At 35.4% G+C, this 13348-nt stretch overlaps 1 protein-coding gene across 3 annotated transcripts; it reads left to right on the forward strand.

Moving 5' to 3' along the window:
• Nucleotides 1-667: 667 nt before the first annotated feature.
• On the forward strand, nt 668-8408 carry LOC131595693 (uncharacterized). 3 transcript variants are annotated; one of them, XM_058868124.1, is made up of 9 exons: nt 668-928; nt 1252-1721; nt 5191-5290; nt 5417-5470; nt 5857-5977; nt 6864-6946; nt 7035-7096; nt 7186-7282; nt 7496-8407. In XM_058868124.1, the coding sequence occupies exons 2-9, from the start codon at nt 1384-1386 to the stop codon at nt 7760-7762; spliced, it is 1122 nt and encodes a 373-aa protein (XP_058724107.1). In that variant the 5' UTR covers nt 668-928; nt 1252-1383; the 3' UTR covers nt 7763-8407. The 3 variants fall into 3 exon arrangements, with proteins under 3 accessions (XP_058724107.1, XP_058724109.1, XP_058724108.1); XM_058868126.1 differs by having other exon boundaries at nt 674-928; nt 7492-7638; XM_058868125.1 differs by lacking the exon at nt 668-928 and having other exon boundaries at nt 948-1721; nt 7496-8408.
• Nucleotides 8409-13348: the final 4940 nt, after the last annotated feature.

Here is a 13348-nt window from a genome sequence, read left to right on the forward strand (position 1 = left end):
GCAAAAGTAATTCTAAAGGCGTATAATTGATTCTAAGATGATTTTGAGATGTTTGACTCTTGTAAATTAGAATTGATTGTGCCATCAAGATTGATTCTACTTGAAGCTACAATTCTGTCCACCGGCAATTCAAACAAACTCTTAGTATGTGTTTGGTTCTACGGTGATGAAAATTGATTTTGAGTGAGTTCATGTTATAAAATTGATTTTGATTAAAAGGGACTTAAGTATAAAGTAATTTATGATTGAATACGTTTATGTAAAAGTGAGTTGAACAACAACTTTCAGTATAAAAATCATGTTTAAATTCAAAAGTTACAAATTTTAACTTCAAATATAATCAATTCTGAATGCAGCATCAATTCTACTTTAGAAATATCAAACATCTCAAAATCATTCTAAAATCAATTCTATAAATCACTTTTGTCTCTTGTAACAGTCAAACCAAACCTATAAATAGTTGATAATGGGTCAACAGTGTAACTTCAAAAAATTGATAATAGAAAAAGTATAACACTGCCAACCAAACTAGTTAGAGGATGTCCACAATAATTAACCTATTCATAAAAAAATGAAAATACTTATTATTGGTACTATTCACACTCCCACTGTTACTAAATTCCAAGATCCACACCAGCCATTCATTCATTCATTCCTTCCCTCAATTTTCAACCATTATTATACCTATCTTTTTCTCAAAATATAAATCACCCTGAAACACCTTTTTGGTGCCTTTTTCTACTTCCCTATTGGTTGGATTTCAAATCCATCTCTTTCTTCTCTCTCTAACACTCTCTCTCTCTAGGGAGAGAAAAAGCAAGCTTCTTTTTTCCGAATTATTAATCCAGAAAAGTAAAAAGTATCAAATGCTAAATGGGTAGTGGCACTGCCACTGCACTCACAACAACAACATTCAGAAAGAAAAAAGGTACAACCGTCACCAATTATGCCTCACACACTAAATTTCTAACTAAAATACAAAAGGGTTCTCTTTTCTTTTTCCTTTGGTGAAAATTTGATTTGGGTTTTTTCTTTTTGAGATTTAGGACTTGTTTTGAGTTAAAGTTTGGATTTTTATTGGTTTCTAATAAAGGGGTTTTGTTTTGTTTTGTTTGCTGAATCTGTGTTGTTATTGAGGGTTTGTGTGTTGCAGTTGAATTTAGCAAGATTCTGTTTTTTTGTTATTTTGAGTGTGTTGTTTTGTTTGTGTATTTATGATCTAATTCCTTCTGGGTTTTCTTTCTCTTCAAGGAGTTTGAATGGTTTTGATATAGAATGGATGCTCAGAATCTGTGAATTGGTGTAGAGTGTACAATTTGTTGGAAAAATGAATTAAGGGTGATTTAGTTGAAGATTATTTTGGATACGAATAGGGAAAAAGTGATGGCTGCAGAGTCAAATACTGGTTTTCACTATGGTGATATGAATTCTACTTTGAATTGGCATGCAATATCATTTCAATCTGGTGCTGTTAGTAGCTTACCTGAGATGGTTCCAATGGGAAATTACTTTGGGTTGAATAATGATACCTCTGGGATGATGTATTCTGGGAATTCAAGCGTTACGAATAGGAATTTGAATTCGTCTGTTGTAAGTCAACCAGGGAGTGCTTCTGGCTCTTCTCTTCTTGTTGATTCTGTCCCTGGATTGAAGCATGATGCGGGTTTTGCTGCTGAGTGGTCCGTTGATGAACAGTACAAATTGGAGGAAGGCCTTCTCAAGTAAGTAGTTTATCTTTGGTTGTTGGATACTTGGATTTATTTTTAGCCTAAGAAGCACTTGCACCTGACACGACACCGGTAATAATTTGAGAAAACATTTTAAATGTCGGACACTGGACATGCCTTCATTGTGAAGTGTCGGTGCTACATAAGTTTTGGCATCTTCATATCACATTGCTGTTGTATAGTTTCAGTAATTAGTAAATCTGTTTGTTGATGACTTGCTACGCATATATTTAAGTGAAATCCAAGTGTCAAATAGTGCTATAGCATAGAGGAAGTTTTAACAAATTGCTATTGTTTTGTGATATGCAATTTTGTACAATGTGCTGTCATATAGTGGCTATAGCAGCGCTATAACATTGTAGGGTCGTGAATTTGAACAAATTGCTATTTTTTGCGATCATTTGACATCACTGATAAAATAGAAAAGAAGAGCTGTTTTGTTATTAAATTGAGCCTGTTGTACTTGAAGAGAATGAGACGAGCCCCTAAGTTTGGAGGGTGTATCATAGAGAACGTGCCAAAGTAAGGAATGATGAGTTGGAAGCTAACAAGTGAGAAGGAGCATGAATGATGTTAAGGAGAGTGAGGTAATAAGTTAGTTGTATGAGGAATAAAGAGGAGAGTGGGTTGGGAATGACATGGGAATTCCGTTATTAGTGAGAGAAGGATCAGTGAGATTGTATCTTCATTTTGCTAGGATGCTAATTAGTTTTGCTATCAAAACGGGTGAAGGTCCTTTAAGTGTTAAACCATATAGTTACCCCCGTCCCCAAAAAGAGGAGATCAGGAGTCAGGTGCAGGAGAGGTTGGGAGCAGGAATAATAATACCTAGTATAAGTGCTTTTTCTATTCCTGTTTTGTTTGTAAGAAAGAAGGATTCCAAATGGAGGCTATGTATGAATTACTTGACAAATTATATGGAGCAAAGGTGTTTTTCTAAATCTTAAGTCTGGTTATCACCAAATTAGAGTGCACAATTTTGACAACTGCAAAACCGCCTTCCAAACTCATAGCTGCCACTACGAATACTTGGTTATGCTGTTTGGGCTAACCAACGCACATGCAACCTTCCAAATCGTGCTGAATGAACTGTTCAAACCCTATTTATGAAAGTTCATTCTTGCTTTCTTTGATGATATTTTAATATATGTAGTTCAAATTGGGAGGAACACCTCAACCATTTGACAATGGTATTGGAAACCTCTGCCCAACTCTTTTGTGGAAAACCAGCAGAAATGTAGTTTTGGAAAATAAAGTATAGAGTATTTAGAACATGTCATATCCAGAGAGGGGTAGGAGCGGATCCTTCAAAAATTCAGTTTGTGTCGGATTGGCTAACCCCAAAGACGGTGAAGGGAGTGAGGTGTTTTTAGGGTTAAACATGTACTATAAAAAATTCATAAAGGAATAAGGGAAACTGGCTAAGCCTCTAACAGAACTCACACAAAAAGGATAAATTTAATTGGGTAAAAGAGGCAGCAAAGGCCTTTGCTCAAAAGGACAATGACTCAACGTCCGGTGTTGACTTTGTCTTTACCTAACTTCTCAGTTCCATTTGAAGTGGAATGTGATGCCACAGGACAAGGAATCAGGACTGTACTGATGAAAAAGATAGGAACCCCATCGCCTGTTTTAGCAAGGCATTGCCAGAGGGGAATTTCACATAGTCTATGAGAAAGAAATGGTGGCATTAGTGCTTTCCATCCAACATTGGCGGTCATAGCCTGAAGCATTTATTATACAAACAGGGTCTGAAGAATAAGGCTGCAGATGCTTTGTTAAGCTTCAGAGATGTCGGCGAGCTTGAATTCAGTGTCCTATCCCCGTTGGTTGGATGGAGCAGAGTTCATAGTGGTTGCTAAACAGTACCCTGAGATTCAGCAAATCGTGACAGAATTTGAAAAGAATCCTATGGGCTGAGTGCGATTTTTGGTGGATAAGGGAGTGTTGTTGTATACAGGGCGTGTGGATTTAGTAGAAATTTCTTTAATGCTTTTTGCTCCACTCAGATAGGGCGGGCATTCGGGATTTCTCTGCATCTATAGGAGGTTAGGTGATAATGTATATTGGATGGAATGCACAAGGCGGTGAAGAAATTTGTGCAGTCTTGTGACATTTGTTAGATGCAAAAATATGTTGCTATAACCTCGGGGGGTCTAATTCAGCCGCCCCCAATTGCTAATGCAGTTTGGGAGGATATCTCATTAGATTTTTATCACCGGGCTGCCGAAACTCGAAGGGTTTCAAGTTGTGTTAGTTGTGGTTCATTTTCATGGAGTCCCAAGGTCCATCATAAGTGACAGAGACCCTCTGTTTGTTATTCATTTTTGGAAGGAACTGTTCAGACTGCTGGGAACTCAACCGATGGAAAAACTGAGGTGGTAAATAGTTTCCTTGAGATTAATTCCAATATATTTTGACGAATGACGGCTCAATGATTCATTGCAGTATACTTCAAATACAACAAGACTAATTAGGAAATCCTTAATAGAGAATATTTCAAATACAAAACTGTGTTGTATTTTTCAGTTGCTTGCCCTCCATCTTTGTTTATGGAACCACTTGCAGACCTTTCTGTTTATGACATTATTTTCAATTTCCAAGTGGGATTTAAAACTTTATTATATGCAACATCAAATTCTGCAAACCCTTCTTTTATTTTCTATTCTTTTGTTGACAATATCTTATTCTTATCAATCCCGGATAGCGGACAAAAGTGGTTGACTCCAAAAACACAATAGATCCAAAAACACAATAGATAGATAGTGTTTTTGTTGAATTTTTTGTATGGTTTATATAATTTATACGTACACATAAAAGCTCCACGCTTACCTGTGACTGGCCAGTGAGAGGGTGAAAAAGGATAGTAGGAGAGAGATAGAGGGAGAAAGGAGAAGTCCAAACGTTGTTGTTTACATCAGTGTTACCAAATATCCGCCATGACAGCACTATGGCGGATATACATAGCGGTTTTTGGACTCGCCGCAATGGTAAATATTGGCCGGTATTGCAGATTTTTCTGCCGTAATCCACTATAACGGCACCGCAAAGCAGCCGATATGGCGGGATTTTGGCTCTCCGCCATCGACAACACTGGTTTAGATGTCTTTTAGCAGCAAAATCCCTAAAACACTCCAATTCCCTTTAAGTTTTAAGGGATTTTCTGAATTTTTGAAGTCATTCTGAAGTATGGTGCTATAGCAGCCGCGATATCCTGCTATTTTTTATGCTAGTGCTGCTATGGCCTCCACACGAAACTGTTCTGCCACAGCATGCCCTGTAACAGGAAGGGATATCTCCGCGACACCGCTATTGCTCGCTTTTGACAACACTTTAACATTTGTATGGTTCAGATTTACTATGATAAGCTTTTGTCACGCTTGTGCTGATACGGTCTTCACCCCTTTTAGTTTCCATTGCATAACCTTTGTTTTCTTTTCTTTTTTCCTTATTTCATGGCTAGATATGCTGATGAGCCTAGTATCACGAGGTATGTCAAAATTGCTGCTTCATTGCGTGATAAAACTGTTCGTGATGTTGCTTTGAGGTGTAGGTGGATGACTGTAAGCTCTTGTTCTTTTAACAATGTATTCAATACTCATATTTAAACACTGCTGAAAAAATGTTATGTGGATCGCACCTCAGCGTATGGAGATAGGAACTTAAAATATGTTTGAACCATTCTGCAGAGAAAGCGAAGGAAACCAGAAGACCACATGGTAAAGAAGGTCAACAATAGAAAGGTACAAGAAATTCAGGAATCTGGTTTATGTTATGTTTTTTTATAGCTTAAAAAGATGTAATTTATTTATGAAGCTTTTTGTTTGCGATTCCACGATTTTTTCTTTTTTTTCAAATTGTAAAAGATTAATTACATCATAGAGAAAAATGAGATTTGTGGTATCTTCTTAAAGAAGCAACGTAGAAAACAATACATAAGAATCAACATAGTAAACAATGGAAGACCACCATGGATTACACTTTACAGTCATTCGATCATTCAGAGCTACAGATGGTTATTATAGACACTCCACACCAAATTCTTACCTCTTCACTCTCTCTATGTGTTGTTTCTCTCCTCATCTTCATGTCTATTATGCATATGCTCTCTAAAGTTGTATTTCTTCAGGATAAACCAGTGGAGTCATCGCCTAAGCAGTATTTGCAGCCAGTTCAAACCCCAAATGTAGCCACATATTCATGTATATCACAACATGTGGACAGAAGTCAACGGAAACCGTATGATGATGGTCAGTATATTAATTTCTTGTAGTATTATTTTCATGTTTTTTTTTTTTCGTTTTTACTTATATACGTGGGCAACATCAGTATCACTTTGTTTGCCTTAACCCTCTGGTCCAAAGGGGAAAGGGTCCCTGGTAATTTGGACTTCAGCCGGGAGGTAAGTGAAGGCCAAATTGGTTGGTAGTACCCGAGTTAAAACCCTAGCTAGAAATACTCTTTGGCTAGACAACATCAATATCACTGGTTTTTAAAGTTTATGTTCAGTTTTGTTGATGACAAAGCTCTAATAAAAACCATCAAATACTAGAAAACGGGAAACCCGAAAGTATTTTTAATCTGTAGCATGGATTTAAATCATGACTACTCAGTCATAAAAATCTAATACAATACTCCCTCCTCCTGTAATTATTGGATCCTTTTTGCTTATTTCTTTGTCCCTTAGTAACCCTTACTAATTGAGTATTTGTAAGAAGAATTTGATTATTTTAGTCCTAGGCGGAAGAAGTTATGCATATTTCTATCTAAGAAGATATTGGGGGTTTTCTCTGAAAATTATTTGGTGTAGTGGAGAGTATTTATTTCGAATTTTTGCTTAACTTTATGATAAACATTAAACAGTCATTTTGAGAAGAGGATTGGAACAATAATTATTATTGTCGGATTCAAAACACGAGATAAAATAAGTGTTAAAAAAGATGAGTAGTAATAAGATGGTTGGGTCAAACAACATAATTAGTGAAGTGTGGATAAATTACTTAGTTTATCTAAAGTTTTCTTAGTTACCCAACCCTTATTATCACGGCACTGGTGTCCTAGTTTTTGATATGTCTTAGTGTCACCGCACCGGCGTCCTTATTTTGTCAATAACCTTTCTCCTGTTTTTTCCGTCAGGAATTTGTGGTCCAATGAAGCGACTCTTGGAGCAAAATGCTCAAGCTTTTAGTCAAATCAATTCCAATCTATCTACTTTCAAGGTGATTATCTTGGCCTTCATTTTATTTGTCTTTGTTTGTATGATCATAAATACTGCGGCAACTGATGATCATTTTCTTTTATAAACAGTTGCAAGATAACATCGACCTCTTCAGTCAGACACGGCACAACATAAGTACCATTCTTGAAGAGTAAGTGATTATTTTCAATATGTTCACTCTTCATTTTGTTGTTGCTGTTGTATATATCTGGATTGAGTTCATTGATTAAGTTTTTGCAGCATGAGAGCAACACCTGGTATAATGAGCCAAATGCCTTCGCTTCCCGTGTCGATCGACGAGGACTTGGCAAGTAGATATTTACCTAATAAAACTCAGGTAACATGTTGTTAACTAAGCTTACTGTGTAAATCACTGTTCCTTTGTTGAAGTTATATAATCACGCGGTCGTTTATTTTATGTACAATATGATCTGAAACTCGTTAAGAGTCAGATATGATCTGAAAACATGTTTGAGTCCTATTTATGAATTGAAGTTTATAATATCAAATGCAAAAGTTGATTAGTTTATGTATTACCAATTGAAGCTAGGAAATTTCTGAGTCCATCAAGATTTCCTACTCAAAGTGGACTACCAGTATAGAGAGGTTGGCATTTTTTGTGTGGAAGTCAATTATTTTGGTGCTGCCATTGAGGAGTCACATCATAACAAATATCACACTATCTCATGACTTTCCGGAGTTTCTAATTCATGTTAAATCTTACTTTTCTAGTTTGTCTATTTTGTTTGAAGGAATATTTGCACTTTTGTATAAATATTTGCAAAAAGAAAAAAGGATAGAAAAGGAAAGGAACTAGTGTAACAATGATATGAGGTTATTCAGTGGTTTTGGATTATTGGTTATTGTATCATGGCTTAGGAAGTGATGTAGTTCTGATTCTAGTTTGCCATGGTTACTAGATGTTTTGTAATATGTAAAGGGAAATCATTATTTACATTGTTTCATGGTTGTATATGAGGAGATTAGAGTCATTTGCAGTTTGTGTTCAAGTATAATTTATTTTTTGAACTGTTTGTGGAAACCAATGCTGTCTTCTCTTCTGTCTTAAGGGCCATCGATACCATTCTGTATTTGATTTATTATTAAGAATTTGAGTTTACGGCCTAACTCAAGTTCACAAAATGACTAATGACTTGGAATGTGAGAACTGCCAATAATACCATCAGAATCGTCCAATTTTAATCAAACGGCTACCAATGCTTTGACTCTGTGAATGCAGCATTTTTGCCGACTGTACGGGATTCAATTTCAAATATTATAGTGAATGCAAAACAGAGAGATTGGTAGCATTTTTTTTTTTAATTTTATCGAGAATGTAATGGAGATGGAACAAATTTTAAAATCTTCAAGTTCAACTGGTTATCTTCTCACCACTCTTAACTTATTTTGATTAATGGACAAATATGAAAGCTTATTTTGTGTTCTGTTGATTCTCTTAGACACATTTATATTTTAGGATGAATATATAAATAATTTTTAAATTTTGAATGGTAAATAGATGAATTTGTGAATTTTGTAACACGACAGTAAAAAAAGAAGAATTGGGTGTAAATTTTAGACAAAGGAACCATCACTCTTCTAATTCTAGAAGAAGACAAGTCTTAATGGAAAGATGATCACCACAAAAATTATGAATTTATAATAAGATTAATGTTGGTTTAATTTAAAACCAAATGAGTTTAACTCGCTATTCTTTAAGAAAAATATTTTATTAAAAATCAATTTGCTTTTTTTTTTTTTAATTAATATGTGCTACATATATGGACTTTTACAAAGGGTTCTTGTCTTGCTTTATATGGAGACTCTTGGTTATCACTTATCGAAGACAATAAAAGAAAAATTAAAGAGGGGGGTGGCTGAATATTGTTGCTTTGAATTGTGAGAGTTACTTGTTGAAGACAATATATATTCAAAGAGGAGACAATCCATTGAGTGACATTTTATCCTTTACTCCCTCTTTTTTGACTTACCGTACATTTTTTTTCTTACTATCTTCATTCATTTTAATGTCTTAATTCTTATAACTTTATTTGCTAATAAAAATACAAAATTTAAATCATTTTCCATGTCATTATTATGACGAGACTTGTGTTTGACTTACAAATGAAAACACAAATAATTGATAGGAAGCTAATCCTATCAACACTATAAAACTAGGGTTTTCTAACTAAAAGGGGAAGAACACTACAAAGTAAAAGAAATTAAAATTAAAGATAACTTGATTTCTTTGATTGATTTTAAATGTCTCTATGAGACTACAATATATACTACTCTTAATGGATATTAAACCTAAAAGCCCAACAACTATTAAAGGCCCAAATACAACTAGAATCCATTAACAACATTAATAAATAATAACTATTATACCCTTCTATCATTGCCGACGGGTTCACTTGAACCTTGTCCTCAAGGTTCTAAAATTACTCCGGATCCCATTGCTTAAATGGAACAACCATAACAATTAAAATCCAACCACTAATGTTTGATCCATAATGTGTATCAAGTAGTAGTACACTAGGATGAGAGGAACGTATCATTGCTAGTTCCTTGGCATTTGGAAATCTGAAGACCACATCAGCACACCAATTGTAAAAAATAACAAGTTCCTTAATTTTCTTAGCTGAGCTTGCATAAGCGTCAAAGACCTTCACACAATCGGTATACTCCATGACAAAGAATTTGTCAAGCAACACAGCCACAACAGAATTCCCCTGAGAAAAATAAACATGAGTGACATTTATCCCGACGTCAGGTATTTGGACAAAAACACTACCACTGGCAGCTTCTTGAACCTGTGTAAAGATATCTTTTGAAACTTCAAAATGACCTTTTTCCGCAAAAACAACTGCAGCACCATTAGCATCATATAAATTCGGAGAATGCTGAATCATAAATCTGGTAAAAAGTTCCTCGGCCTTTTCTAAATGAGTAGCTTTTAGCTTTGGATTTCTCTTTTCATTGCGAATTGCAGCAAAGTGTTTCCAGTTTCCTAAATACAATGTAGCATATGAATCCTTCCAATCGTCAACCTCAAGCACACGTAAATACGACTCCTCTGTATAACAATCTTGACCATGATAGCAAGTCACAAAGAAATCAGTTTTACCAATAGGAATAACCTTGCAAGCAGCCACTGAATTGACTTCCAGCAGCAACATTAAAACATTATCATTCTCTTGTCGGCAAGCCTCGTGAATTGGAGTATCCGTGTTTTTATTCTCAACAGAAAATAAGTCGTGCTTATCTCCGACATAAATGAAATGTGAGCCACTTTTGATAATTATTGTTGTGGCTATGAGTGTAGCTTTCGGTGGTCCTGTGTCATATGGATCGGTGTTAGGGATGAACGCATTCAACACAGTGCTGGCCCATACATGATACTTGATGCTTTTGTGAATGTCATCCTCACTATAAGACTTGATGACAAAAAATTTAGCATCAGTGTATTCTTCTGGAAAATCAGACTTGTATTGCTCACAGTCTGGAATATTAGAAGTCTTCTCTTCATCAGCACTAACTGGCAAATTCCACCCTCTCACAGCAAGAACAAGCAGTGCAATAACCTTTTGGTTCTTACCACCCTTGGCCCAAGGTGTACCAACATCGAAAAGAGTTGGAGAAGCATGAGTAAACCATCTCTGAGACATCAAATGATAAGTCTTAACATCAGATTTAATATCATGCTTGTGAATTCCAACAGAAACCCTCATTATCATATGTTGAGGCCTTTCAAAAACAGTCCCATCAACTTTCAACAGAGAAGACATGTCAAGGTTCTTGAATCCAAAGTAATCATAGTAAAAAACCCTGTCATAAATTATCTCATTGTCCAATCGAATCGCATTTTCAATGATTATTTCATAGACATCACTAGCAATCAACGTTTCAGAAAACGAATCCTTAGTGTGCTTATGCAGATTCGAAACAGCAGTCTTAGCAGCCAAAGAAGCATAATCGGGATGGTTAGGCGTCATGCCTACGGCAGTTTCTGCGGCCAATTCATCGAGTTGACTAGTAGTCACACCTCTATAAACACCAGCACAAACCTTCCGAGAGGCCAAAACAGGGTCGCAATGCTCGGTGCTTAAGCCGTAACTGAGTTTCTTCAAGTGCGCCGTAATCTTATCGAAATGAACAGTCTCTTGATGTCGGTGTCTCTTAACGACATACATCTTGTATTGATTTGAGAAATTTTGGTTGGGGAATTTGGTCGAACAGTGTTGGTGCAAGAGTGAAGAGATAGGTGTGAGAGAAATGGAAGCAAGTGTTGTTGTGTATTTATGACTAATTGATGAAGGTAAATTGATAGGGGAAGAGGAAGGTAGAGGGTTTTCAGAAACCCTAGATGCTTGATTCAAATCTGTCAGTTTTTGTTCCATGATGGGAGAAGGAGGCGATGGTTCGAAAACGTAAGTTGAAGAATTGTTAACACCCACTTCGAATTTCTTGTTCTTCACTGGCTTAATAATCGGTTGTTTTAGTAGCTGTTTATCTTCGTCCATAACTAGGGTTTCAACGTCCTCGCTATAAACTTCTTCAGCGGTTGGGTAGTACTTTTTGCCCTCGGCTAAGAGCATGTCTGCATCGACGGAGGCGCCGGTTGTCAGCCATCCGTTTGAGGGACCTTCACCGTCGGACTCGGCGGCTCTGTTAGACTCTTCGGGTTTGTCACGGTCGGATTCTTCTTCCCAGCCGGAGTCTTGGTCGGACTCGATTTTGGGGTCGATGTAGTTACCGTACTCGTCGTATAAGCTGTCATCCATGGTGAAAAGTGGGAATGGATTGAGAGGGATGGAGTGTGAGTAGCACCGGAGAAGAGGTTTTGAGCGGAGAAGGGTGTTTTTGAGAGGTTTTGTTTTTTTTAATATTTTCTTAAAACAAAGCTGGGAAACTTGCAATTTCTTTTGATATTTATAATTAATTGAGGAAGAGGTTTTTGTTGGTTGGGGTTGCTGATGATGAATATAGTAGTAGTATGGATAATGAGATGATGGATAGGATAAATATGGGTTATGATTAGGTGGATGGGGTGAATATCCATGATTGAGATAGAATTTTGGTGATGAAGATCCATGAGTGTAGTAAGGTGTAAAGAGTTCCCATGGAAATGATGGAAAGGATGGTGTGGTAGGAGTGGTGTTTATGGTGGAGTAGTATGGAAATGAAGGTGAGTGAGAAGAATAATCCATTGTAGGGTTTTGGTGTTCAAGAATGAAAGCACCAATTGATAGGAAGCTAATCCTATCAACACTATAAAACTAGGGTTTTCTAACTAAAAGGGGAAGAACACTACAAAGTAAAGGAAATTAAAATTAAAGATAACTTGATTTCTTTGATTGATTTTAAATGTCTCTATGAGACTACAATATATACTACTCTTAATGGATATTAAACCTAAAAGCCCAACAACTATTAAAGGCCCAAATACAACTAGAATCCATTAACAACATTAATAAATAATAACTATTATACCCTTCTATCATAATCATTTACCTTATTAACACAAACTCTTTATTTTTATTTCAAAAATAAATAAACCTAATTTATATGGACAACATGGTAGGGCAAAAGTCTTCATATGACAGAGCTATGCAAAAGACTATTTTACCCTCTAAATCTTCTAATGTTGACTTTTACTTCTATGATGACTGTCAATATTTGTTTTAAGCTCTCTTTAACTTTTTTGGCACTTGTCTTTGTCATTGGTCCTCGTCGTCTCTGAATTGCTTCACTAGCATCCTTGATAATTATGTTCTCATAACTAACTTAACTCTACAATACAAGATTTGACCATGGTGGTCGATTTTGTTGTGATGCGTTGAGTGTGTGTTAAAGTTTTATATTAGATGAAAGAGATGAAGTTGAATATTTTATAAATGAGAGGAATCACAAATCTAATTTTTTAAGGAATTGAGTAAAGGAGGTGTCAAACTCATTTATGTGACTTCTCTCTTAATCAAATATGTTATCCAACTCAATAGAGAATGTTGAAAAAATTATTAGTTATTTTATTTTATTAGTATAAGAATATAGATTTACCTAAAAAGTTAGAGATCCATAAATATAGTATTTTAAGATTTTGAGTGTATATTTAGTGTCAAATTCCCTTGCAAATGCTCTTAACCTATGATTTTATCACTAGTGAATGCTCCCCTCAAATTTAAACATAGTTGACATAAGCAATTTAGTCCTAAAAAAAAAAACTAAAACAACTTAGTTTTATATAATCAATTTAATCTTTACATGAACAATTTAGTTCTCCTCTCTTTAAAGAAAAATTCTCTTTTATACAATAATAATTAATTTTTTTAATAAGTGCGAAAATATCAAAATGACTTATAAAAAATATAATATTTATTTTATTTTGAAATTAATTGTTGCT

This window comes from Vicia villosa, linkage group LG4 (genome assembly GCF_029867415.1).
Source record: "Vicia villosa cultivar HV-30 ecotype Madison, WI linkage group LG4, Vvil1.0, whole genome shotgun sequence".
NCBI classification, from domain to species: Eukaryota; Viridiplantae; Streptophyta; class Magnoliopsida; order Fabales; family Fabaceae; genus Vicia; species Vicia villosa.